This window comes from Aquarana catesbeiana, linkage group LG12 (assembly GCF_042186555.1).
Source record: "Aquarana catesbeiana isolate 2022-GZ linkage group LG12, ASM4218655v1, whole genome shotgun sequence".
NCBI classification, from domain to species: Eukaryota; Metazoa; Chordata; class Amphibia; order Anura; family Ranidae; genus Aquarana; species Aquarana catesbeiana.
The window spans coordinates 325,035-352,910 of NC_133335.1; the positions used below are offsets into that span (position 1 = coordinate 325,035).

At 56.8% G+C, this 27,876-nt stretch overlaps 1 protein-coding gene across 2 annotated transcripts in view; it reads right to left on the minus strand.

The window, feature by feature from the left end:
* Positions 1-10,345: 10,345 nt before the first annotated feature.
* The window catches only part of FAM20A (FAM20A golgi associated secretory pathway pseudokinase), a 124,805-nt gene continuing 107,274 nt past the window's right edge, over positions 10,346-27,876 (minus strand). For both annotated transcript variants that reach the window (XM_073607061.1, XM_073607062.1), the window contains exon 12: positions 10,346-10,762. In XM_073607061.1, coding sequence (XP_073463162.1) covers positions 10,495-10,762 — 268 coding nt within the window. In that variant the 3' untranslated portion in view covers positions 10,346-10,494. The remainder of the gene's footprint in view (positions 10,763-27,876) is intronic.

The window sequence follows — 27,876 nt, forward strand, 5'->3', positions numbered from 1 at the left end:
CACACCTCGGCATGCAGACGTCTTCTACAAACATTTCATACTGATGGCTTCTGTTCTCCTAGAACCATTGTGCATTGCTTGCATCCACGCGTTTCTCCATCTCACAACTTGTGCTAGAAAATATTTCAATTAAAATGTATAGAAAGTCAAGAGGTTCCCAAAGAAGTCTGATATCCCATCTGTGAAGCCGGCCATCTCTTGTTCTTACCAGACCCCAGTGGAGGATGTCCCGGTATTCAAAGACCCCGTGAACATGATGTCAGGGGCCTTATTACTCTGAGAGGCCCTGCTATGGAACCTGGGGTGGTAGGCATGTCGTTTTATCGGTCTGGTCCCAGTCCATGGCTCAGGACCCTGGTGTCATTTTGATGGATTCTTCCAGACAAACCCGTAAAAGTTTCCCTTGTTTTCTGGATGTATTAGTAATATTATTGCACCCAACAAATGTAAATCATCTGCTACCTCGTTATTCTCCAGGATTTATAGTTGGGGAGGAAGTGCAGGGACTATGGAGAGGGAGGGAAGGAGTCTGGGGAGGGAAGGAGGGAGTGCAGGGACTATGGAGAGGGAGGGAAGGAGTCTGGGGAGGGAAGGAGGAAGTGCAGGGACTATGGAGAGGGAGGGAAGGAGTCTGGGGAGGGAAGGAGGGAGTGCAGGGACTATGGAGAGGGAGGGAAGGAGTCTGAGGAGGGAGTGCAGGGACTATGGAGAGTGAGGGAAGGAGTCTGGGGAGGGAAGGAGGAAGTGCAGGGACTATGGAGAGGGAGGGAAGGAGTCTGGGGAGGGAAGGAGGGAGTGCAGGGACTATGGAGAGTGAGGGAAGGAGTCTGGGGAGGGAAGGAGGAAGTGCAGGGACTATGGAGAGTGAGGGAAGGAGTCTGGGGAGGGAAGGAGGGAGTGCAGGGACTATGGAGAGGGAGGGAAGGAGTCTGGGGAGGGAAGGAGGGAGTGCAGGGACTATGGAGAGGGAGGGAAGGAGTCTGAGGAGGGAGTGCAGGGACTATGGAGAGTGAGGGAAGGAGTCTGGGGAGGGAAGGAGGAAGTGCAGGGACTATGGAGAGGGAGGGAAGGAGTCTGGGGAGGGAAGGAGGGAGTGCAGGGACTATGGAGAGTGAGGGAAGGAGTCTGGGGAGGGAAGGAGGAAGTGCAGGGACTATGGAGAGTGAGGGAAGGAGTCTGGGGAGGGAAGGAGGGAGTGCAGGGACTATGGAGAGGGAGGGAAGGAGTCTGGGGAGGGAAGGAGGAAGTGCAGGGACTATGGAGAGGGAGGGAAGGAGTCTGGGGAGGGAAGGAGGAAGTGCAGGGACTATGGAGAGTGAGGGAAGGAGTCTGGGGAGGGAAGGAGGAAGTGCAGGGACTATGGAGAGTGAGGGAAGGAGTCTGGGGAGGGAAGGAGGAAGTGCAGGGACTATGGAGAGGGAGGGAAGGAGTCTGGGGAGGGAAGGAGGGAGTGCAGGGACTATGGAGAGGGAGGGAAGGAGTCTGGGGAGGGAAGGAGGAAGTGCAGGGACTATGGAGAGTGAGGGAAGGAGTCTGGGGAGGGAAGGAGGAAGTGCAGGGACTATGGAGAGTGAGGGAAGGAGTCTGGGGAGGGAAGGAGGAAGTGCAGGGACTATGGAGAGGGAGGGAAGGAGTCTGGGGAGGGAAGGAGGAAGTGCAGGGACTATGGAGAGGGAGGGAAGGAGTCTGGGGAGGGAAGGAGGAAGTGCAGGGACTATGGAGAGGGAGGGAAGGAGTCTGGGGAGGGAAGGAGGGAGTGCAGGGACTATGGAGAGGGAGGGAAGGAGTCTGGGGAGGGAAGGAGGAAGTGCAGGGACTATGGAGAGGGAGGGAGGGAGTCTGGGGAGGGAAGGAGGGAGTGCAGGGACTATGGAGAGGGAGGGAAGGAGTCTGGGGAGGGAAGGAGGGAGTGCAGGGACTATGGAGAGGGAGGGAAGGAGTCTGGAGAGGAAAGAAGTCTGGGGAGGGAGTGCAGGGACTATGGAGAGGGAGTCTGGGGAGGGAGTGCAGGGACTATGGAGAGGGAGTCTGGGGAGGGAAGGAGTCTGGGGAGGGAGTGCAGGGACTATGGAGAGGGAGTCTGGGGAGGGAGTGCAGGGACTATGGAGGGGGAGTCTGGGGAGGGAGTGCAGGGACTGGGGAGGGAAGGAGTCTGGGGAGGGAGTGCAGGGACTATGGAGAGGGAGTCTGGGGAGGGAAGGAGTCTGGGGAGGGAGTGCAGGGACTATGGAGAGGGAGTCTGGGGAGGGAAGGAGTCTGGGGAGGGAGTGCAGGGACTATGGAGAGGGAGTCTGGGGAGGGAAGAAGTCTGGGGAGGGAGTGCAGGGACTATGGAGAGGGAGTCTGGGGAGGGAGTGCAGGGAGTCTGGGGAGGGAGTGCAGGGACTATGGAGAGGGAGTCTGGGGAGGGAAGAAGTCTGGGGAGGGAGTGCAGGGACTATGGAGAGGGAGTCTGGGGAGGGAGTGCAGGGAGTCTGGGGAGGGAAGGAGTCTGGGGAGGGAGTGCAGGGACTATGGAGAGGGAGTCTGGGGAGGGAGTGCAGGGACTATGGAGAGGGAGTCTGGGGAGGGAGTGCAGGGACTATGGAGAGGGAGTCTGGGGAGGGAGTGTAACGAAACGCCTCAAACTCCGCTTGAGTGCTTTCGTCATATACCGCTTCCTCCCAGTCTGAGTATAGATATCAGATATTCCAACCGCTTGCAACCAATAACTAGGCAGTACTCGTTTTGGCTGCTGTACATGAACTGTTTATTACATAGTTACATAGTAGGTGAGGTTGAAAAAAGACACAAGTCCATCAAGTCCAACCTATGTGTGTGATTATATGTCAGTATTACTGAATTATTGAAACACAGGTAATACTCGGAACAATCTCTCCCCCCCCCCCCTTTGTATATATGGCGGAGTAGACTATCCAATCAGCAGGGAGAGCTGTTGGGGGAATCCCCCCTTCCCCCTCACAGCAAATACGCATCCCAACATACTTTTCTCCCAAGGCAGACAGACAGACCCAATAGAATATGACCCAGCACAGAGCACACCATAGTGCTAAACAATAAATATATATATATATATATATATATATATATATAATATATATAACATTCCAGTGTGGTTGTACGGTGAGTCCGATTAGTACAGATCATATTGGGGTTCTGGGTCACTCTGCGCCCATATTAGACACGGGGTTACTGACACATAAGAGGTGAATGTGGAGCTGAAACAAACGTTTCCCACCCTCTCCAAGGGATTCTTTGTTCCACGGGGCAAACGGGGCACCTGCCTAGGGTCCTGCCATTGTTGAGGGGCCCGACATCCTCACAATCACTCCCTGTCACATAGTACAGCTGCAGGGAACGTAAAACAGTAAGCGGCGGTGTCTTTGCCTGACAGAAGTGGCCGAGTGGAGAAACACACTAATGAGCAGCAGCAGGGGTCCCAGGATCGCAGGAGGATCGCAGAGAGGAGGCAATGACAGCCCTAAGGCAGAATGGATGTGGAAAGTCGGTGGGTGGTGAGGTGAGAGTTAGGATCTGAGAACGTGTGTATGGCTGTTTGAGTCGTTAATCTGTTTTTGCTCTTCTTTACATCTCTGCTTTTTAACAACATTACCAGCACTGCCTGTATATAACTGGTCGGCATGGATGAGCGGGCAGCTGGTAGGTTGTGTGATTTACAATCGGCTCGTTTGCCCTGGCCTGCTGAGTTGAACTTTCACTTCTTTAGTAGATTACTGATCTCTGCTTGCTATGATCATTGACAGTACTGTTTTTTTAATGTGATCCTGGTCAGCTTCATTAACCCCATCTTTTCTGCCCCGAATTCTGCCGCAATGCAAAACAACACTTAATCTGGCTATGGGACTGCTTTGCATTTGTAGCATAATCTAGCAACCAGTGAGTAGTAATGTTGTGCAGTAACCTATAGCAACCAAAACAGCAGTCATTTTGTACAGTAACCTCTAGAAACCAATCAATGACCAGTAATTATGTGCTGTAACCTCTAGCAACCAATGGGTGAGCGGTAATGATGTGCAGTAAGCTCTAGAAATCAATCACTGAGTGGTAATGACGAGCAGTAAGCTCTAGCAACCAGTGTACGGCAAGGATGTGCAGTAACCACTAGCAACCAATGGATGAGTGATTATGATGTGCAGTAACCTCTAGCAACCAATTAGTGTGTAGAAATGATGTGCTGTAACCTCTGGCAACTAATCAGTGATCCATAATGTGTGCTGTAACCTCTAGCAACCAGTCAGTAAGTGGTAATGATAGGCTGTAACCTCTGACAACCAACTGCAATTGCTGTCTGATCTGCTGAAGTAAACTGATTTTGAGTATACCTGCTATTTATTGAATGTCTCAGAGCAGGTGGAGAGAGAAATTGCATAGTGGGGGCCGGAGGTGGTGGTGTTGGGCCAGGGGGGCCCCAGGTAAATGTTTGCCCAGGGTCCAATCAATATTAAAGTTGGCCATGCATCCAACAATAGCGGGGAGTTCGTCCTGCTGTACAATCCTTTGGCTGGAGTTGTATTCCGGATGGGGGGATTTTAATTAAAAATAAACAACTACTGTATTTTTCACTCCATAAGACGCACCTAGGTTTTAGAGGAGGAAAACAAGAAAAAAAATATTCTGAACCAAATGGTGTACTAAAATATTTACCAGTGCCCATGGAATGCAGCCTGACCTGCGCCATAAATACAGCCTGACCTGTGCCATAAATACAGCCTGACCTGCGCCATAAATACAGCCTGACCGGTGCCATAAATACCGCCTGACCTGCGCCATAAATACAGCCTGACCTGCGCCATAAATACAGCCTGGCCAGTGCCATAAATACAGCCTGACCTGTGCCATAAATACCGCCTGACCGGTGCCATAAATACAGCCTGACCGGTGCCATAAATACAGTCTGACCTGCGCCATAAATACAGCCTGACCGGTGCCATAAATACAGCCTGACCTGTGCCATAAATACCGCCTGACCGGTGCCATAAATACAGCCTGACCGGCGCCATAAATACAGCCTGACCGGTGCCATAAATACAGCCTGACCTGCGCCATAAATACAGCCTGACCTGCGCCATAAATACAGTCTGACCTGCGCCATAAATACAGCCTGACCTGCGCCATAAATACAGTCTGACCTGCGCCATAAATACAGCCTGACCTGTGCCATAAATACAGCCTGACCAGTGCCATAAATACAGCCTGACCTGTGCCATAAATACAGCCTGACCAGTGCCATAAATACAGCCTGACCAGTGCCATAAATACAGCCTGACCTGCGCCATAAATACAGCCTGACCTGTGCCATAAATACAGCCTGACCAGTGCCATAAATACAGCCTGACCTGCGCCATAAATACAGCCTGACCTGCGCCATAAATACAGCCTGACCGGTGCCATAAATACAGCCTGACCGGTGCCATAAATACAGCCTGACCTGCGCCATAAATACAGCCTGACCGGTGCCATAAATACAGTCTGACCTGCGCCATAAATACAGCCTGACCTGCGCCATAAATACAGCCTGACCGGTGACCGGTGCCATAAATACAGCCTGACCTGTGCCATAAATACAGTCTGACCGGTGCCATAAATACAGCCTGACCTGTGCCATAAATACAGCCTGACCTGCGCCATAAATACAGCCTGACCGGTGACCGGTGCCATAAATACAGCCTGACCTGTGCCATAAATACAGCCTGACCGGTGCCATAAATACAGTCTGACCTGCGCCATAAATACAGCCTGACTGGTGACCAGTGCCATAAATACAGCCTGACCTGTGCCATAAATACAGCCTGACTGGTGACCAGTGCCATAAATACAGCCTGACCTGTGCCATAAATACAGCCTGACCTGCGCCATAAATACAGCCTGACTGGTGACCAGTGCCATAAATACAGCCTGACCTGTGCCATAAATACAGCCTGACCTGCGCCATAAATACAGCCTGACTGGTGACCAGTGCCATAAATACAGCCTGACCTGTGCCATAAATACAGCCTGACCTGCGCCATAAATACAGCCTGACCTGTGCCATAAATACAGCCTGACTGGTGACCAGTGCCATAAATACAGCCTGACCTGCGCCATAAATACAGCCTGACCGGTGACCGGTGCCATAAATACAGCCTGACCTGTGCCATAAATACAGCCTGACCTGTGCCATAAATACAGTCTGACCGGTGCCATAAATACAGCCTGACCTGTGCCATAAATACAGCCTGACCTGTGCCATAAATACAGCTTGACCGGTGCCATAAATACAGCCTGACCTGTGCCATAAATACAGCCTGACCTGTGCCATAAATACAGCCTGACCTGTGCCATAAATACAGTCTGACCGGTGCCATAAATACAGCCTGACCTGTGCCATAAATACAGCCTGACCTGTGCCATAAATACAGTCTGACCGGTGCCATAAATACAGCCTGACCTGTGCCATAAATACAGCTTGACCGGTGCCATAAATACAGTCTGACCTGTGCCATAAATACAGCCTGACCTGCGCCATAAATACAGCCTGACCGGTGCCATAAATACAGCCTGACCTGCGCCATAAATACAGCCTGACCTGCGCCATAAATACAGTCTGACCGGTGCCATAAATACAGTCTGACCGGTGCCATAAATACAGTCTGACCTGTGCCATAAATACAGCCTGACCGGTGCCATAAATACAGTCTGACCGGTGCCATAAATACAGTCTGACCGGTGCCATAAATACAGCCTGACCGGCGCCATAAATACAGCCTGACCGGTGCCATAAATACAGCCTGACCGGTGCCATAAATACCGCCTGACCGGTGCCATAAATACCGCCTGACCGGTGCCATAAATACCGCCTGACCGGTGCCATAAATACAGCCTGACCGGTGACCGGTGCCATAAATACAGCCTGACCTGTGCCATAAATACCGCCTGACCGGTGCCATAAATACCGCCTGACCGGTGCCATAAATACCGCCTGACCGGTGCCATAAATACAGCCTGACCGGTGACCGGTGCCATAAATACAGCCTGACCTGTGCCATAAATACCGCCTGACCGGTGCCATAAATACCGCCTGACCGGTGCCATAAATACAGCCTGACCGGCTGCTCTTCTATGTCAGCAGGTGTCAGGTCCAGCCAGGAGATGGCTCGGCGCTCGCGGGGGCCTGGGAGGTCTCTGTTCCGCTCTTCTGTACCAGCATGGTGGTGGCAGCGGCGGGGGGGTGGTGCCTGACGTATATTTTCACCATAAGACAGAGACATTTGTCTTACGGTCCTTACCCAGCAGGGCAACAGACTAGGATTTCTGCCCCCTAGTGGAGTGCTCAGGAACTGAAGCATATGGCTCTCATGTCAGTTCCATTTGTCTGGCAGAGGTCCTTATCCACTGAGCCACTGCCACCTCTTGGCCACAGGACTTCTCCTCCCCCACCTTCAGAAGTTTTCTATTTGGACCATTTTAATAAAAAAAAAAAAAATTCTAATTTTTATTGTAAAGGAAAAAGGCAATTTCCAAGTCACACAAATATCAACGTTAATGGAATATTTTTCATCAATTTTCTCCGGTGGGACAGAATGTTGGGAGACATTTGCCAGTACAGAAAACACCGGCGGACATTCTACCCGTGTATGTCGGTCAATCTGTCCGTTCGGCTGGCTTCTGACGAATGTACATGCTGGATAACCTCCCGATCAGCGCTCTCAGCCAATGGCAGAACACAACAGCTCAGCGGGGGAGATCTCTGGACTAACCTCGGATGGTTAGTACAGCGCCTCCCGAGCGGAGCGATCAGTTTTTTTCCCACAACTGTAGTGTGTACCGCGGCTTTAGAATAACCCCCCCCACCCCCGGTCCCTCTTCTCTCTATCTCTAGTTTGGATGGTGGGACTTGGCAGGTTTCCTCTGTTTCGGGTCGTAGCCGATGTATAGGAAATAGGAGGATGAGAACATTGCCTGGTAGATCCTCATGGCTCAGGTAGTTGGTGCGCCTATATTCTGTGGAAAGTTCTGGAGATGTGTGATGGAATCCTGGGGTTGGCAGCTCAGTATTTCCTTTGTATTGCACAATGTGGGTGATAACACTGAGAACAATCTGAATCAGACATCTCCTCCAGCCAGGTAGGTGGCTCTGAGGGTTAGTAGTCAGCCAGTGACCCAGCAGAGGTTTTGGAGTCGCAGGTTCAAGGCTTGGTGTCTCTTTATGTATTTGCAGAAGATTAATACCTGAACTATGAGAACGAACAGATTGGGGTCTGAGTGCAGGTGATGGCTCAGAGAGTAAGGACTCAGACTGGTGTGATGGAGACATGAGTTCTAATCCCTCTGGTGGAGTTCCAGGTGCTGTGCAGTGCCCCCTGTTGGTGGAGAGGAGCAGTGGGGGATATTTCAAACCCACTACTAAGCTCCACCAGTAGGGGGTCCAGGTATTGTGCAGTACCTGGAGTGGTGTATATTGATTATTGGGATGGTAGCAAAAGGTTAAATTTTTGCTAAGTGTCTAATTTTGAAATGGGCTGCCCCAGTAAGACAGCCCATTCTATTTATATATGTTGCAGTGATGTCACAGACTGTGGACGGAAGAAGCGGGGGTGTCCACAACCTAATGTGATGCCCACACATGTTACAGGCCTGTGGGGACCTGGGACTGGAGCAGACTGGTGGGTTGTCCATGGCCTCCAAGCTTTCACTCAGGGATGTGAACACGGGTCTATGAGACTTCCTTCACTGCTCTGTGTGAATTATTGCCGCCCAATTCACTCAGATACAAGCTGGGGTCTGCGCCCTCCTGTCTCCAGACTCATCCTCTGGGTGACCCCTACCCAAATCACTCAGGGGCCCCAGCTTGGTTGTATGTGCCCTTCATCACGTTCTCCTCCTCTGAGCCATTCATATCTGCCCAATTCACTCAGAGATTTGAACTCGGGTCTACGCCGCCCTGGTCACTGTTCTTATCCACTGAGCTACTCACCTCTGCTCACCTACCTACCCCTTCCTTCTCCTATTTCATGAGGACACAGAGAACACTCCGTACTAAAGATAGAGACCAGAACCTGCCAGGAGATCACCAACCTGCTTGTGGCTCACCGATTTATTACATGACAGGACCCCAACATCGGTCTGGGGACCAGGGTTCAAATCCCACTGCTGGCTCTGTTTTATTATTGTCTGGTGCAGCCTTTTTTTATATTTCTAACATACATGATATTGCCAAAAGTATTAGGACACCTGCATTTACACGCACATGAACTTTAATGGCATCTGCAACGAGGGGCCCGTGGAACCCAGAAACCCTTGTTGCAGCTCCCTGGCCCCTCCTATGTGTAAATTAGCCTGTGTCTATTAGGGGCACAGAGTGACCGAGAACCCCACGATGATCTGTACTAATCAGACTCATTGTACAACCACACTGGAATGTTGTGTGTATATTAGATGTATATCTATATATATATATATATTGTCTCATACTGATATGGACTCCTTGGGTTGTTTGGGGTGTGGCTGTATTCCATTGTTCTATGGTGTCTGTCTGCCTTGGGAGCAAAGTATTATGGAAAGTATATGTCTCTGTGGATTAGTTGTAAAAGGGGGGGGGGTAATTCTCCAGCAGCCCCTCCCAATGGCAGTCTACTGATGAGGTTTGTCTACACCTGTGTCATCTACTGGTGGAGGTAAAGTCTACCCCACCCTGTTCCATGATGCAAAGGAGGGGGCTTGTCCCCTGAGTGTATATCTCTGTACCTGTGTTTCAATAAACAGTTCACGTTCAGCAGCCAAAACGAGTACTGCCTAGTTTGTGGTTGTTAGCGGTTGGAAGATCTGATATCTATATTCAGAGTGGAAGGAAGCGGTATATGACGAAGGCGGAGTGTGGGACGCTTCGTTACAACATCCCAGTCTTAGTCCAGAGGGTTCAATATTGAGTTGGCTCCGCCCTTTGCAGCTATAACAGCTTCACCTCTTCTGGGAAGGCCGTCCACAAGGTTTAGGAGGGTGTCTATGGGAATGTTTGACCATTCTTCCAGAAGAGCATTTGTGAGGTCAGGCACTGATGCCATAAAAGTTCATGTGTGTGTAAAGGCAGGTGTCCCAATACTTTTGGCAATGTAGTGTTTCTGCCCTCTTGTGGCCATGTGAGGGATGACCGGCACCTTCTATAGGGCTTATTCTGCTCATCTCCTATCTGAAGCTGTACATGTTGGTGATACTACCTTCCTGTGGCCATGTGACGTGGGGGAGGGGTCTTAGTGTGGGGGAGGGGTCTTAGTGTGGGGGGGCCTTGCTGTGATCTCCTCAGAGGTGACCCCCCCAGATCGGCACACACAGGACACAAACACTCAGATTTCGGAATGACATTTATTAGAAGATGATTGGTTTGCTCTGTAGTCTCTGTAGGATCCGGAACAATTTGCAGCATGCTGGCAGATCTGTGATTGGAGCACGGGGGGTCCCCAGGGTGTCGGTAGGATGACCCCTCCCTGGCAGTAGTCATCATGGAAGGGAGGGTGTGTGTCTGTGGGGGGTGATGGGAAGGATGGGCGGGGGTTTCTTCTGAAGCACCACCTCTTCTCCATGTACATTTATACACCGCCTGACCACCCTCAGGACCGTCTGCAGCCTCCTGTCCAGCGCCCGGAGGTGCGGCTCGCTCAGGATGGGACTGAGGCTGTCCCGGTATAACGACTCTCTCATGACATCACTGAGCCGATACTCGGGCCGAGCCAAAAGGTTCAGACGCTGCCACGTGTCCTCCTTCAGCCTGGAGAGAGAGAGAGGAGACATATATCACCCACAGTCCCTGTGTGGACCATCAGAGCACCCCTCCCCCCCAACAGGACAGTCCCTGTGTGGACCATCAGAGCAACCCCCGATAGGACAGTCCCTGTGCAGACCATCAGAGCCCCCCGACAGGACAGTCCCTGTGTGGACCATCAGAGCACCCCTCCCCCCCAACAGGACAGTCCCTGTGTGGACCATCAGAGCACCCCCCGATAGGACAGTCCCTGTGTGGACCATCAGAGCACCCCCGACAGGACAGTCCCTGTGTGGACCATCAGATCACCCCCCGATAGGACAGTCCCTGTGTGGACCATCAGAGCAACCCCCGATAGGACAGTCCCTGTGCGGACCATCAGAGCCCCCCGACAGGACAGTCCCTGTGTGGACCATCAGAGCACCCCTCCCCCCAACAGGACAGTCCCTGTGTGGACCATCAGAGCACCCCCCGATAGGACAGTCCCTGTATGGACCATCAGAGCACCCCCCCCAACAGGACAGTCCCTGTGTGGACCATCAGAGCACCCCCCGATAGGACAGTCCCTGTGTGGACCATCAGAGCACCACCCGATAGGACAGTCCCTGTGTGGACCATCAGAGCACCCCCAACAGGACAGTCCCTGTGTGGACCATCAGATCACCCCCCGATAGGACAGTCCCTGTGTGGACCATCAGAGCAACCCCCGATAGGACAGTCCCTGTGCGGACCATCAGAGCCCCCCGACAGGACAGTCCCTGTGTGGACCATCAGAGCACCCCCGATAGGACAGTCCCTGTATGGACCATCAGAGCACCCCTCCCCCCAACAGGACAGTCCCTGTGTGGACCATCAGAGCACCCCCCGATAGGACAGTCCCTGTGTGGACCATCAGAGCACCCCTCCCCCCCAACAGGACAGTCCCTGTGTGGACCATCAGAGCACCCCTCCCCCCCAACAGGACAGTCCCTGTGTGGACCATCAGAGCACCCCCCGATAGGACAGTCCCTGTGTGGACCATCAGAGCACCCCCAACAGGACAGTCCCTGTGTGGACCATCAGATCACCCCCCGATAGGACAGTCCCTGTGTGGACCATCAGAGCAACCCCCGATAGGACAGTCCCTGTGCGGACCATCAGAGCCCTCCAACAGGACAGTCCCTGTGTGGACCATCAGAGCACCCCCAACAGGACAGTCCCTGTGTGGACCATCAGATCACCCCCCGATAGGACAGTCCCTGTGCGGACCATCAGAGCCCCCCGACAGGACATTCCCTGTGTGGACCATCAGAGCACCCCCGATAGGACAGTCCCTGTATGGACCATCAGAGCACCCCTCCCCCCCAACAGGACAGTCCCTGTGTGGACCATCAGAGCACCCCCCGATAGGACAGTCCCTGTGTGGACCATCAGAGCACCCCTCCCCCCCAACAGGACAGTCCCTGTGTGGACCATCAGAGCACCCCCCCGATAGGACAGTCCCTGTGTGGACCATCAGAGCACGCCGATAGGACAGTCCCTGTGTGGACCATCAGAGCACCCCTCCCCCCCAACAGGACAGTCCCTGTGTGGACCATCAGAGCACCCCCCGATAGGACAGTCCCTGTGTGGACCATCAGAGCACCCCCCGATAGGACAGTCCCTGTGTGGACCATCAGAGCACCCCCCGATAGGACAGTCCCTGTGTGGACCATCAGAGCACCCCTCCCCCCAACAGGACAGTCCCTGTGTGGACCATCAGAGCGCCCCAGACAGGACAGTCCCTGTGTGGACCATCAGATCACCCCCCGATAGGATAGTCCCTCAGTGGACCATCAGAGCAACCCCCGATAGGACAGTCCCTGTGCGGACCATCAGAGCCCCCCGACAGGACAGTCCCTGTGTGGACCATCAGAGCACCCCCGATAGGACAGTCCCTGTATGGACCATCAGAGCACCCCTCCCCCCCAACAGGACAGTCCCTGTGTGGACCATCAGAGCACCCCCCGATAGGACAGTCCCTGTGTGGACCATCAGAGCACACCGATAGGACAGTCCCTGTGTGGACCATCAGAGCACCACCCGATAGGACAGTCCCTGTGTGGACCATCAGAGCACCCCTCCCCCCCAACAGGACAGTCCCTGTGTGGACCATCAGAGCACCCCCGACAGGACAGTCCCTGTGTGGACCATCAGATCACCCCCCGATAGGACAGTCCCTGTGTGGACCATCAGAGCACCCCCCCGATAGGACAGTCCCTGTGTGGACCATCAGAGCAACCCCCGATAGGACAGTCCCTGTGCGGACCATCAGAGCACCCCGACAGGACAGTCCCTGTTTGGACCATCAGAGCACCCCCCGATAGGACAGTCCCTGTGTGGACCATCAGAGCACCCCTCCCCCCAACAGGACAGTCCCTGTGTGGACCATCAGAGCACCCCCCGATAGGACAGTCCCTGTGTGGACCATCAGAGCACCCCCCCGATAGGACAGTCCCTGTGTGGACCATCAGAGCCCCCCGATAGGACAGTCCCTGTGTGGACCATTAGAGCACCCCCCCGATAGGACAGTCCCTGTGTGGACCATCAGAGCAACCCCCATTAGGGCAGTCCCTGTGTGGACCATCAGAGCCCCCCTCCTCCCCGATAGGACAGTCCCTGTGTGGACCATCAGAGCACCCCCGACAGGACAGTCCCTGTGTGGACCATCAGATCACCCCCCGATAGGACAGTCCCTGTGTGGACCATCAGAGCAACCCCCGATAGGACAGTCCCTGTGTGGACCATCAGAGCACCCCCCGTTAGGACAGTCCCTGTGTGGACCATCAGAGCACCCCTCCCCCCAACAGGACAGTCCCTGTGTGGACCATCAGAGCACCCCAGACAGGACAGTCCCTGTGTGGACCATCAGATCACCCCCCGATAGCACAGTCCCTCAGTGGACCATCAGAGCAACCCCCGATAGGACAGTCCCTGTGCGGACCATCAGAGCCCCCCGACAGGACAGTCCCTGTGTGGACCATCAGAGCACCCCCGATAGGACAGTCCCTGTATGGACCATCAGAGCACCCCTCCCCCCCAACAGGACAGTCCCTGTGTGGACCATCAGAGCACCCCCCGATAGGACAGTCCCTGTGTGGACCATCAGAGCACACCGATAGGACAGTCCCTGTGTGGACCATCAGAGCACCCCCCGATAGGACAGTCCCTGTGTGGACCATCAGAGCACCCCTCCCCCCCAACAGGACAGTCCCTGTGTGGACCATCAGAGCACCCCCGACAGGACAGTCCCTGTGTGGACCATCAGATCACCCCCCGATAGGACAGTCCCTGTGTGGACCATCAGAGCACCCCCCCGATAGGACAGTCCCTGTGTGGACCATCAGAGCACCCCCCTGATAGGACAGTCCCTGTGTGGACCATCAGAGCAACCCCCGATAGGACAGTCCCTGTGCGGACCATCAGAGCCCCCCGACAGGACAGTCCCTGTGTGGACCATCAGAGCACCCCCCGATAGGACAGTCCCTGTGTGGACCATCAGAGCACCCCTCCCCCCCAACAGGACAGTCCCTGTGTGGACCATCAGAGCACCCCCCGATAGGACAGTCCCTGTGTGGACCATCAGAGCACCCCCCCGATAGGACAGTCCCTGTGTGGACCATCAGAGCCCCCCGATAGGACAGTCCCTGTGTGGACCATTAGAGCACCCCCCCGATAGGACAGTCCCTGTGTGGACCATCAGAGCAACCCCCATTAGGGCAGTCCCTGTGTGGACCATCAGAGCCCTCCTCCCCCCCAACAGGACAGTCCCTGTGTGGACCATCAGAGCCCCCCGATAGGACAGTCCCTGTGTGGATCATCAGAGCACCCCGATAGGACAGTCCTTGTGTGGACCATCAGAGCACCCCCCCAATAGGACAGTCCCTGTGCGGACCATCAGAGCCCCCCCTGATAGGACAGTCCCTGTGCGGACCATCAGAGCACCCCTCCCCGACGACAGCACAGTCCCTGTGTGGACCATCAGAACACCCCTCCCACCCCCGACAGGACAGTCCCTGTGTGGACCATCAGAGCCCCCCCGACAGGACAGTCCCTGAGCGGACCATCAGAGCCCCCGACAGGACAGTCCCAGTGTGGACAATCAGAGCACCCCCCGACAGTACATTCCATGTTCGGCCCATCGGAGCCCCCCGACAGGATAGTCCCTGTGTGGACCATCGGAACACCCACCTCGGATGCACTGACTTAGTGTAGGCAGCAGGGAGAGCGCTGACTTAGAGAGTTTGTATAATTCTACAGATTAAACCATTTTGCCTGTTTATTAGCAATAAAAATTGACAGGGGTTCTAATCCTTCTTCCCTGTATCCATCCAATCACGTCACGAGATAAAATATCACCCGTTTTATTTTGATGGTTTTTTTGTGAATTGCAAAGAAATATGCGAAAAAATCTTGGAGTGATTTTTGGCTCATATTTTTTGAGTAAAATATATCTGTTAATTGAGGACAGGACGGTCCCTGTGCGCAGGGGTGTCACTGGGGGGGTGCGCAGGGGTGTCACTGGGGGGGGATGCGCAGGGGTGTCACTAGGGGGGGATGCGCAGGGGTGTCACTGGGGGGTGCGCAGGGGTGTCACTGGGGGGGTGCGCAGGGGTGTCACTAGGGGGGGGATGCGCAGGGGTGTCACTAGGGGGGATGTGCGGGGGTGTCACTGGGGGGGGTGCGCGGGGGTGTCACTAGGAGGGGTGCGCGGGGGTGTCACTAGGGGGGGTGCGCGGGGGTGTCACTAGGGGGGGTGCGCGGGGGTGTCACTAGGGGGGGTGCGCAGGGGTGTCACTAGGGTGGGATGCGCAGGGGTGTCACTAGGGGGGTGCGCAGGGGTGTCACTAGGGGGGTGCGCAGGGGTGTCACTGGGGGGGTGCGCAGGGGTGTCACTAGGGGGGTGCGCGGGTGTGTCACTGGGGGGGTGCGCGGGGATGTCACTGGGGGGTGCGCAGGGGTGTCACTAGGGGGGATGCGCAGGGGTGTCACTAGGGGGGGGTGCGCAGGGGTGTCACTAGGGGGGGTGCGCAGGGGTGTCACTAGGGGGGGTGCGCAGGGGTGTCACTAGGGGGGTGCGCAGGGGTGACACTAGGGGGGGTGCGCAGGGGTGACACTAGGGGGGGTGCGCAGGGGTGACACTAGGGGTAGACTGAGCCGGCCCGCTCTGATGCTCCTGAAACACCACAGACATGCAGAGCCGGAGGAAAACCCGCGGCTCCATTCACCTGCTCCTCTCCTCCCCCTCTGATGACCGCTCTGTCCTCTGCGGGTGACAGCTGGCTCGGGAGTTTCAGCTGTCCTGGGAGGGGATCTCCACACTGCTCCGCCCACCTCCAGCATGCCTGAACATGACACACATCCCTTCTCTCTCTCTCAGTGTTAGGATTTTTGTACAGTGTGGGTAAATTGTCAGGCTGGCAGCCTGTGTGTGTAGTTCTGGGTCAGGGGAGTGATTTAGGGAGGCTGGATGACTCACAGAGCATCTCTGACATCTCCCCCTGATTCTAGAAACTTGGAGAAGGTTCTAGAAGAATGAGAGCGGAGGAGGAGGAGCTGGCCTGGAGTATTCTGAGGGCCCTGACCAATCCTCAATAGATGGTTAGGCAGGAGGCAGGCCCCCTTAAGTACTCGGTCACCCAGCTGGGGGCAATAGAGTGCGGGTGAAAGACTGGAGATGTAGTGTTGGGCTCTCGGAGACCCTTGAGGGTGCCCTCTAGTTTGGGGGGGGCTGACCTCAGGCCGGGGCTCAGCTGTGGAAGGAACCCCTCTTCATGACACACGGAGGGATCCCGACCAGGAGGCATGGGGGCAAGGAGAGGACAGCAGGACACTGCTGGGCAAATCTTCAGGGAAGACAGCCAGGAGGGCTGGTGAGTGTTACAGTGAGAGGACTAGGAGAGTGCAGTCTGGGATGCGTGCAGAGCCAGTGTAGAGGACTGGGAGAGTGCAGTCTGGGATGGGTGCAGAGCCAGTGGAGAGGACTGGGAGAGTGCAGTCTGGGATGGGTGCAGAGCCAGTGTAGAGGACTGGGAGAGTGCAGTCTGGGATGGGTGCAGAGCCAGTGGAGAGGACTGGGAGAGTGCAGTCTGGGATGGGTGCAGAGCCAGTGGAGAGGACTGGGAGAGTGCAGTCTGGGATGGGTGCAGAGCCAGTGGAGAGGACTGGGAGAGTGCAGTCTGGGATGGGTGCAGAGCCAGTGGAGAGGACTGGGAGAGTGCAGTCTGGGATGGGTGCAGAGCCAGTGTAGAGGACTGGGAGAGTGCAGTCTGGGATGGGTGCAGAGCCAGTGGAGAGGACTAGGAGAGTGCAGTCTGGGATGGGTGCAGAGCCAGTGTAGAGGACTGGGAGAGTGCAGTCTGGGATGGGTGCAGAGCCAGTGTAGAGGACTGGGAGAGTGCAGTCTGGAATGGGTGCAGAACCAGTGGAGAGGACTAGGAGAGTGCAGTCTGGGATGGGTGCAGAGCCAGTGGAGAGGACTAGGAGAGTGCAGTCTGGGATGGGTGCAGAGCCTATGGAGAGGAATGGGTGAGTGCAGACTGGGATGGGTGCAGAGCCTATGGAGAGGACTGGGAGAGTGCAGACTGGGATGGGTGCAGAGCCTATGGAGAGGACTGGGAGAGTGCAGACTGGGATGGGTGAAGAGCCTGTGGAGAGGACTGGGAGAGTGCAGACTGGGATGGGTGCAGAGCCTGTGGAGAGGACTGGGAGAGTGCAGTCTGGGATGGGTGCAGAGCCTGTGGAGAGGACTGGGAGAGTGCAGTCTGGGATGGGTGCAGAGCCAGTGGAGAGGACTGGGAGAGTGCAGTCTGAGATGGGTGCAGAGCCAGTGGAGAGGACTAGGAGAGTGCAGTCTGGGATGGGTGCAGAGCTTGTGGAGAGGACTGGGAGAGTGCAGTCTGGGATGGGTGCAGAACCAGTGGAGAGGACTGGGAGAGTGCAGTCTGGGATGGGTGCAGAGCTTGTGGAGAGGACTGGGAGAGTGCAGTCTGGGATGAGTGCAGAGCCAGTGGAGAGGACTGGGAGAGTGCAGTCTGGGATGGGTGCAGAGCTTGTGGAGAGGACTGGGAGAGTGCAGTCTGGGATGGGTGCAGAACCAGTGGAGAGGACTGGGAGAGTGCAGTCTGGGATGGGTGCAGAGCCAGTCTGGGAAGGGTGCAGAGCCTGTGGAGAGGACTGGGAGAGTGCAGTCTGGGATGGGTGCAGAGCCTGTGGAGAGGACTGGGAGAGTGCAGTCTGGGATGGGTGCAGAGCCTGTGGAGAGGACTGGGAGAGTGCAGTCTGGGATGGGTGCAGAGCCTGTGGAGAGGACTGGGAGAGTGCAGTCTGGGATGGGTGCAGAGCCAGTGGAGAGGACTGGGAGAGTGCAGTTTGGGATGGGTGCAGAGCCAGTAGAGAGGACTCGGAGAGAGCAGTCTGGGATGAGTGCAGAGCCTGTGGAGAGGACTGGGAGAGTGCAGTCTGGGATGGGTGCAGAGCCAGTGGAGAGGACTGGGAGAGTGCAGTCTGGGATGGGTGCAGAGCCTGTGGAGAGGACTGGGAGAGGGCAGTCTGGGATGGGTGCAGAGCCAGTGGAGTGGACTGGGAGAATGCAGTCTGGGATGGGTGCAGAGCCAGTGGAGAGGACTGGGAGAGTGCAGTCTGGGATGGGTGCAGAGCCAGTGGAGAGGACTGGGAGAGTGCAGTCTGGGATGGGTGCAGAGCCAGTGGAGAGGACTGGGAGAGTGCAGTCTGGGATGAGTGCAGAGCCTATGGAGAGGACTGGGAGAGTGCAGTCTGGGATGGGTGCAGAACCAGTGGAGTGGACTGGGAGAGTGCAGTCTGGGATGGGTGCAGAACCAGTGGAGTGGACTGGGAGAGTGCATTCTGGGATGGGTGCAGAGCCAGTGGAGAGTACTGGGAGTGTGCAGTCTGGGATGGGTGCAGAGCCAGTGGAGAGGACTGGGAGAGCGCAGAGCCAGTGGAGTGGACTGGAAGAGTGCAGTCTGGGATGGGTGCAGAACCAGTGGAGAGGACTGGGAGAGTGCAGTCTGGCATGGGTGCAGAGCCAGTGGAGAGGACTGGGAGAGCGCAGAGCCAGTGGAGTGGACTGGAAGAGTGCAGTCTGGGATGGGTGCAGAGCCAGTGGAGAGGACTGGGAGAGTGCAGTCTAGGATGAGTGCAGAGCCAGTGGAGAGGACTGGGAGAGTGCAGTCTGGGATGGGTGCAGAGCCAGTATAGAGGACTGGGAGAGTGCAGTCTGGGATGAGTGCAGAGCCAGTGGAGAGGACTGGGAGAGTGCAGTCTGGGATGGGTGCAGAACCAGTGGAGTGGACTGGGAGAGTGGAGTCTGGGAAGGGTGCAGAGCCAGTGGAGAGGACTGGGAGAGCGCAGAGCCAGTGGAGTGGACTGGAAGAGTGCAGTCTGGGATGAGTGCAGAGCCAGTGGAGAGGACTGGGAGTGTGCAGTCTGGGATGGGTGCAGAGCCAATGGAGAGGACTGGGAGAGTGCAGTCTGGCATGGGTGCAGAGCCAGTATAGAGGACTGGGAGAGTGCAGTCTGGGATGAGTGCAGAGCCAGTGGAGAGGACTGGGAGACTGCAGTCTGGGATGGGTGCAGAGCCTATGGAGAGGACTGGGTGAGTGCAGACTGGGATGAGTGCATTGCCAGTGGAGAGGACTAGGAGAGTGCAGTCTGGGATGGGTGCAGAGCCAGTGGAGAGGACTAGGAGAGTGCAGTCTGGGATGGGTGCAGAGCCTATGGAGAGGACTAGGAGAGTGCAGTCCGGGATGGGTGCAGAGCCTATGGAGAGGACTAGGAGAGTGCAGTCTGGGATGGGTGCAGAGCCTATGGAGAGGACTAGGAGAGTGCAGTCTGGGATGGGTGCAGAGCCAGTGGAGAGGACTGGGAGAGTGCAGTCTGGGATGGTTGCAGAGCCAGTGGAGAGGACTAGGAGAGTGCAGTCTGGGATGGTTGCAGAGCCTGTGGAGAGGACTGGGAGAGTACAGTCTCGGATGGGTGCAGAGCCAGTGAAGAGGACTGGGAGAGTTCAGTTTGGGATGGGTGCAGAGCTTGTGGAGAGGACTGGGAGAGTGCAGTCTGGGATGGGTGCAGAACCAGTGGAGAGGACTGGGAGAGTGCAGTCTGGGATGGGTGCAGAGCCAGTGAAGAGAACTGGGAGAGTGCAGTTTGGGATGGGTGCAGAGCCAGTCTGGGAAGGGTGCAGAACCAGTGGAGTGGACTGGGAGAGTGCAGTCTGGGATGGGTGCAGAGCCAGTGGAGAGGACTAGGAGAAAGCAGTCTGGGATGGGTGCAGAGCCTATGGAGAGGACAGGGAGAGTGCAGTCTGGGATGGGTGCAGAACCAGTGGAGTGGAGTCTGGGAGAGTGCAGTTTGGGATGGGTGCAAAGCCTGTGTAGAGGACTGGGAGAGTGCAGTGTGGGATGGCTGCAGAGCCAGTGGAGAGGACTAGGAGAGTGCAGTCTGGGATGGGTGCAGAGCCTGTGTAGAGGACTGGGAGAGTGCAGAGCCAGTGGAGAGGACTGGGAGAGTGCAGTCTGGGATGGGTGCAGAGCCAGTGGAGAGGACTGGGAGAGTGCAGTGTGGGATGACTGCAGAGCCAGTGGAGAGGACTAGGAGAGTGCAGTCTGGGATGGATGCAGAGCCTGTGGAGAGGACTGGGAGAGTGCAGTGTGGGATGGCTGCAGAGCCAGTGGAGAGGACTAGGAGAGTGCAGTCTGGGATGTGTGCAGAGCCTGTGGAGAGGACTGGGAGAGTGCAGTCTGGGATGGGTACAGAGCCAGTGGAGAGGACTAGGAGAGTGCAGTCTGGGATGGGTGCAGAGCCAGTGGAGAGGACTAGGAGAGTGCAGTCTGGGATGGGTGCAGAGCCAGTGGAGAGGACTGGGAGAGTGCAGTCTGGGATGGGTGCAGAGCCAGTCAAGAGGACTGGGAGAGTGCAGTGTGGGATGGGTGCAGAGCCTATGGAGAGGACTAGGAGAGTGCAGTCTGGGATGGGTACAGAGCCTGTGGAGAGGACTGGGAGAGTGCAGTGCGGGATGGGTGCAGAGCCAGTGGAGAGGACTTGGAGAGTGCAGTCTGGGATGGGTGCAGAGCCTATGGAGAGGACTGGGAGAGTGCAGTCTGGGATAGGTGCAGAGCCGGTAAAGAGGACTGGAAGAGTGCAGTGTGGGATGGGTGCAGAGCCTATGGAGAGGACTAGGAGAGTGCAGTCTGGGATGGGTGCAGAGCCTGTGGGGAGGACCAGGAGAGTGCAGTCTGTAATGGGCGCAGAGCCTGTGGAGAGGACTGGGAGAGTGCAGTCTGGGATGGGTGCAGAGCCTGTGGAGAGGACTGGGAGAGTGCAGTCTGGGATGGGTGCAGAGCGAGTGAAGAGAACTGGGAGAGTGCAGTCTGGGATGGGTGCAGAGGCAGTCTGGGAAGGGTGCAGAGCCAGTGGAGAGGACTGGGAGAGTGCAGTTTGGGATGGGTGCAGAGCCAGTAGAGAGGACTCGGAGAGTGCAGTCTGGGATGGGTGCAGAGCCTGTGGAGATGACTGGGAGAGTGCAGTCCAGGATGGGTGCAGAGCCAATGGAGAGGACTTTGAGAGTGCAGTCTGGGATGGGTGCAGAGCCAGTGGAGAGGACTGGGAGAGTGCAGTCTGGGATGGGTGCAGAGCCAGTGGAGAGGACTAGGAGAGTGCAGTCTGGGATGGTTGCAGAGCCAGTGGAGAGGACTGGGAGAGTGCAGTCTGGGATGGGTGCAGAGCCAGTGGAGAGGACTGGGAGAGTGCAGTGTGGGATGGATGTAGAGCCAGTGGAGAGGACTAGGAGAGTGCAGTCTTGTATGGTTGCAGAGCCTGTGGAGAGGACTGGGAGAGTGCAGTCTCGGATGGGTGCAGAGCCAATGAAGAGAACTGGGAGAGTTCAGTTTGGGATGGGTGCAGAGCCTGTGGAGAGGACTGGGAGAGTGCAGTCTGGGATGGGTGCAGAGCCTGTGGAGAGGACTGGGAGAGTGCAGTCTGGGATGGGTGCAGAGCTTGTGGAGAGGACTGGGAGAGTGCAGTCTGGGATGGGTGCAGAACCAGTGGAGAGGACTGGGAGAGTGCAGTCTGGGATGGGTGCAGAGCCAGTGAAGAGAACTGGGAGAGTGCAGTTTGGGATGGGTGCAGAGCCAGTCTGGGAAGGGTGCAGAGCCAGTCTGGGAAGGGTGCAGAGCCAGTGGAGAGGACTGGGAGAGTGCAGTTTGGGATGGGTGCAGAGCCAGTGTAGAGGACTGGGAGAGTGCAGTCAGGGATGGGTGCAGAGCCAGTGAAGAGGACTGGGAGAGTGCAGTCTGGGATGGGTGCAGAGCCAGTGAAGAGGACTGGGAGAGTGCAGTCTGGGATGGGTGCAGAGCCAGTGGAGAGGACTGAGAGAGTGCAGACTGGGATGGGTGCAGAGCCAGTGGAGTGGACTGGGAGAGTGCAGTCTGGGATGGGTGCAGAGCCAGTGGAGAGGACTGGGAGAGTGCAGTGTGGGATGGGAGCAGAGCCAGCGGAAAGGACTGGGAGAGTGCAGTCTGGGATGGGAGCAGAGCCAGTGGAGAGGACTGGAAGAGTGCAGTGTGGGATGGGTGCAGAGCCAGTGGAGAGGACTAGGAGAGTGCAGTCTGGGATGGGTGCAGAGCCTGTGGAGAGGACTAGGAGAGTGCAGTCTGGGATGGGTGCAGAGCCAGTGGAGAGGACTGGGAGAGTGCAGTCTGGGATGGGAGCAGAGCCAGCAGAGAGAACTGGGAGAGCGCAGTGTGGGATGGGTGCAGAGCCTGTGGAGGGGACTGGGAGAGTGCAGTCTGGGATGGGTGCAGAGCCAGTGGAGAGGACTGGGAGAGTGCAGTCTGGGATGAGTGCAGAGCCTATGGAGAGGACTGGGAGAGTGGAGTCTGGGATGAGTGCAGAGCCTGTGGAGAGGACTGGGAGAGTGCAGTCTGGGATGGGTGCAGAGCCAGTGGAGAGGACTGGGAGAGTGCAGTCTGGGATGGGTGCAGAACCAGTGGAGAGGACTGGGAGAGTGGAGTCTGGGATGGGTGCAGAGCTAGTGGAGAGGAATGGGAGAGCGCAGAGCTAGTGGAGTGGACTGGAAGAGTGCAGTCTGGGATGAGTGCAGAGCCTATGGAGAGGACTAGGGGAGTGCAGTGTGGGATGGGTGCAGAGCCAGTGGAGAGGACTAGGAGAGTGCAGTCTGGGATGGGTGCAGAGCCAGTGGAGAGGACTAGGAGAATGCAGTCTGGGATGGGTGCAGAGCCTATGGAGAGGACTGGGTGAGTGCAGACTGGGATGGGTGCAGAGCCTATGGAGAGGACTGGGAGAGTGCAGACTGGGATGGGTGCAGAGCCTGTGGAGAGGACTGGGAGAGTGCAGACTGGGATGGGTGCAGAGCCTGTGGAGCGGACTGGGAGAGTGCAGACTGGGATGGGTGTAGAGCCTGTGGAGAGGACTGGGAGAGTTCAGTCTGGGATGGGTGCAGAGCCAGTGGAGTGGATTGGGAGATTGCAGACTGGGATGGGTGCAGAGCCAGTGGAGAGGACTGGGAGAGTGCAGTCTGGGATGGGTGCAGAGCCAGTGGAGTGGACTGGGAGAGTGCAGTCTGGGATGGGTGCAGAGCCAGCGGAGAGGACTGGGAGAGTGCAGTCTGGGATGGGAGCAGAGCCAGCGGAGAGGACTGGGAGAGTGCAGTCTGGGATGGGAGCAGAGCCAGCGGAGAGAACTGGGAGAGTGCAGTGTGGGATGGGTGCAGAGCCAGTGGAGAGGACTAGGAGAGTGCAGTCTGGGATGGGTGCAGAGCCAGTGGAGAGGACTAGGAGAGTGCAGTCTGGGATGGGTAAAGAGCCAGTGGAGATTACTGGGAGAGTGCAGTCTGGGATGGGTGCAGAGCCAGTGGAGAGGAGAGTGCACTGTGAGAGTGCAGTGTGGGATGGCTGCAGAGTCAGTGGAGAGGACTAGGAGAGTGCAGTCTGGGATGGGTGCAGAGCCTGTGGAGAGGACAGGAAGAGTGCAGTCTGGGATGGGTGCAGAGCCAGTGGAGAGGACTAGGAGAGTGCAGTCTGGGATGGGTGCAGAGCCAGTGGAGAGGACTAGGAGAGTGCAGTCTGGGATGGGTGCAGAGCCAGTGGAGAGGACTAGGAGAGTGCAGTCTGGGATGGGTGCAGAGCCAGTGGAGAGGACTGGGAGAGTGCAGTCTGGGATGGGTGCAGAGCCAGTCAAGAGGACTGGGAGAGTGCAGTGTGGGATGGGTGCAGAGCCTATGGAGAGGACTAGGAGAGTGCAGTCTGGGATGGGTACAGAGCCTGTGGAGAGGACTGGGAAAGTGCAGTCCGGGATGGGTGCAGAGCCAGTGGAAAGGACTTGGAGAGTGCAGTCTGGGATGGGTGCAGAGCCTATGGAGAGGACTGGGAGAGTGCAGTCTGGGATGGGTACAGAGCCTGTGGAGAGGACTGGGAGAGTGCAGTCTGGGATGGGTGCAGAGCCAGTGGAGAGGACTTTGAGAGTGCAGTCTGGGTTGGGTGCAGAGCCAGTGGAGAGAACTAGGAGAGTGCAGTCTGGGATGGGTAAAGAGCCAGTGGAGATTACTGGGAGAGTGCAGTCTGGGATGGGTGCAGAGCCAGTGGAGAGGACTGTGAGAGTGCAGTCTGGGATGGGTGCAGAGCCAGTGGAGTGGACTGGGAGAGTGCAGTCTGTGATGGGTGCAGAGCCTGTGGAGAGGACTGGGAGAGTGCAGTCTGGGATGGGTGCAGAGCCAGTGGAGAGGAATGGGAGAGCGCAGAGCCAGTGGAGTGGACTGGAAGAGTGCAGTCTGGGATGGGTGCAGAGCCTGTGGAGAGGACTAGGAGAGTGCAGTCTGGGATTAGTGCAGAGCCTATGGAGAGGACTAGGAGAGTGCAGTCTGGGATGGGTGCAGAGCCTATGGAGAGGACTAGGAGAGTGCAGTCTGGGATGGGTGCAGAGCCAGTGGAGAGGACTAGGAGAGTGCAGTCTGGGATGGGTGCAGAGCCTATGGAGAAGTCTGGGTGAGTGCAGACTTGGATGGGTGCAGAGCCTATGGAGAGGAATGGGAGAGTGCAGACTGGGATGGGTGAAGAGCCTGTAGAGAGGACTGGGAGAGTGCAGACTGGGATGGGTGCAGAGCCTGTGGAGAGGACTGGGAGAGTGCAGTCTGGGATGGGTGCAGAGCCAGTGGAGTGGACTGGGAGAGTGCAGTCTGAAATGGGTGCAGAGCCAGTGGAGAGGACTGGGAGGGTGCAGTGTGGGATGGGTGCAGAGGCAGTGGAGAGGACTGGGAGAGTGCAGTGTGGGATGGGTGCAGAGCCAGTGGAGAGGACTGGGAGAGCGTAGAGCCAGTGGAGTGGACTGGAAGAGTGCAGTCTGGGATGGGTGCAGAACCAGTAGAGAGGACTAGGAGAGTGCAGAGCCTGTGGAGAGGACTGGGAGAGTGCAGTCTGGGATGGGAGAGTGCAGTCTGGGATGAGTGCAGAGCCTATGGAGAGGACTGGGAGAGTGCAGTTTGGGATGGGTGCAGAGCCAGTAGAGAGGACTCGGAGAGTGCAGTCTGGGATGGGTGCAATGCCTGTGGATAGGACTGGGAGAGTTCAGTCTGGGATGGGTGCAGAACCAGTGGAGAGGACTGGGAGAGTGCAGTCTGGGATGGGTGCAGAGCCAGTGAAGAGAACTGGGAGAGTGCAGTTTGGGATGGGTGCAGAGCCAGTCTGGGAAGGGTGCAGAGCCAGTCTGGGAAGGGTGCAGAGCCAGTGGAGAGGACTGGGAGAGTGCAGTTTGGGATGGGTGCAGAGCCAGTGTAGAGGACTGGGAGAGTGCAGTCAGGGATGGGTGCAGAGCCAGTGAAGAGGACTGGGAGAGTGCAGTCTGGGATGGGTGCAGAGCCAGTGAAGAGGACTGGGAGAGTGCAGTCTGGGATGGGTGCAGAGCCAGTGGAGAGGACTGGGAGAGTGCAGTGTGGGATGGGAGCAGAGCCAGCGGAAAGGACTGGGAGAGTGCAGTCTGGGATGGGAGCAGAGCCAGTGGAGAGGACTGGAAGAGTGCAGTGTGGGATGGGTGCAGAGCCAGTGGAGAGGACTAGGAGAGTGCAGTCTGGGATGGGTGCAGAGCCTGTGGAGAGGACTAGGAGAGTGCAGTCTGGGATGGGTGCAGAGCCAGTGGAGAGGACTGGGAGAGTGCAGTCTGGGATGGGAGCAGAGCCAGCAGAGAGAACTGGGAGAGCGCAGTGTGGGATGGGTGCAGAGCCTGTGGAGGGGACTGGGAGAGTGCAGTCTGGGATGGGTGCAGAGCCAGTGGAGAGGACTGGGAGAGTGCAGTCTGGGATGAGTGCAGAGCCTATGGAGAGGACTGGGAGAGTGGAGTCTGGGATGAGTGCAGAGCCTGTGGAGAGGACTGGGAGAGTGCAGTCTGGGATGGGTGCAGAGCCAGTGGAGAGGACTGGGAGAGTGCAGTCTGGGATGGGTGCAGAACCAGTGGAGAGGACTGGGAGAGTGGAGTCTGGGATGGGTGCAGAGCTAGTGGAGAGGAATGGGAGAGCGCAGAGCTAGTGGAGTGGACTGGAAGAGTGCAGTCTGGGATGAGTGCAGAGCCTATGGAGAGGACTAGGGGAGTGCAGTGTGGGATGGGTGCAGAGCCAGTGGAGAGGACTAGGAGAGTGCAGTCTGGGATGGGTGCAGAGCCAGTGGAGAGGACTAGGAGAATGCAGTCTGGGATGGGTGCAGAGCCTATGGAGAGGACTGGGTGAGTGCAGACTGGGATGGGTGCAGAGCCTATGGAGAGGACTGGGAGAGTGCAGACTGGGATGGGTGCAGAGCCTGTGGAGAGGACTGGGAGAGTGCAGACTGGGATGGGTGCAGAGCCTGTGGAGCGGACTGGGAGAGTGCAGACTGGGATGGGTGTAGAGCCTGTGGAGAGGACTGGGAGAGTTCAGTCTGGGATGGGTGCAGAGCCAGTGGAGTGGATTGGGAGATTGCAGACTGGGATGGGTGCAGAGCCAGTGGAGAGGACTGGGAGAGTGCAGTCTGGGATGGGTGCAGAGCCAGTGGAGTGGACTGGGAGAGTGCAGTCTGGGATGGGTGCAGAGCCAGCGGAGAGGACTGGGAGAGTGCAGTCTGGGATGGGAGCAGAGCCAGCGGAGAGGACTGGGAGAGTGCAGTCTGGGATGGGAGCAGAGCCAGCGGAGAGAACTGGGAGAGTGCAGTGTGGGATGGGTGCAGAGCCAGTGGAGAGGACTAGGAGAGTGCAGTCTGGGATGGGTGCAGAGCCAGTGGAGAGGACTAGGAGAGTGCAGTCTGGGATGGGTAAAGAGCCAGTGGAGATTACTGGGAGAGTGCAGTCTGGGATGGGTGCAGAGCCAGTGGAGAGGAGAGTGCACTGTGAGAGTGCAGTGTGGGATGGCTGCAGAGTCAGTGGAGAGGACTAGGAGAGTGCAGTCTGGGATGGGTGCAGAGCCTGTGGAGAGGACAGGAAGAGTGCAGTCTGGGATGGGTGCAGAGCCAGTGGAGAGGACTAGGAGAGTGCAGTCTGGGATGGGTGCAGAGCCAGTGGAGAGGACTAGGAGAGTGCAGTCTGGGATGGGTGCAGAGCCAGTGGAGAGGACTAGGAGAGTGCAGTCTGGGATGGGTGCAGAGCCAGTGGAGAGGACTGGGAGAGTGCAGTCTGGGATGGGTGCAGAGCCAGTCAAGAGGACTGGGAGAGTGCAGTGTGGGATGGGTGCAGAGCCTATGGAGAGGACTAGGAGAGTGCAGTCTGGGATGGGTACAGAGCCTGTGGAGAGGACTGGGAAAGTGCAGTCCGGGATGGGTGCAGAGCCAGTGGAAAGGACTTGGAGAGTGCAGTCTGGGATGGGTGCAGAGCCTATGGAGAGGACTGGGAGAGTGCAGTCTGGGATGGGTACAGAGCCTGTGGAGAGGACTGGGAGAGTGCAGTCTGGGATGGGTGCAGAGCCAGTGGAGAGGACTTTGAGAGTGCAGTCTGGGTTGGGTGCAGAGCCAGTGGAGAGAACTAGGAGAGTGCAGTCTGGGATGGGTAAAGAGCCAGTGGAGATTACTGGGAGAGTGCAGTCTGGGATGGGTGCAGAGCCAGTGGAGAGGACT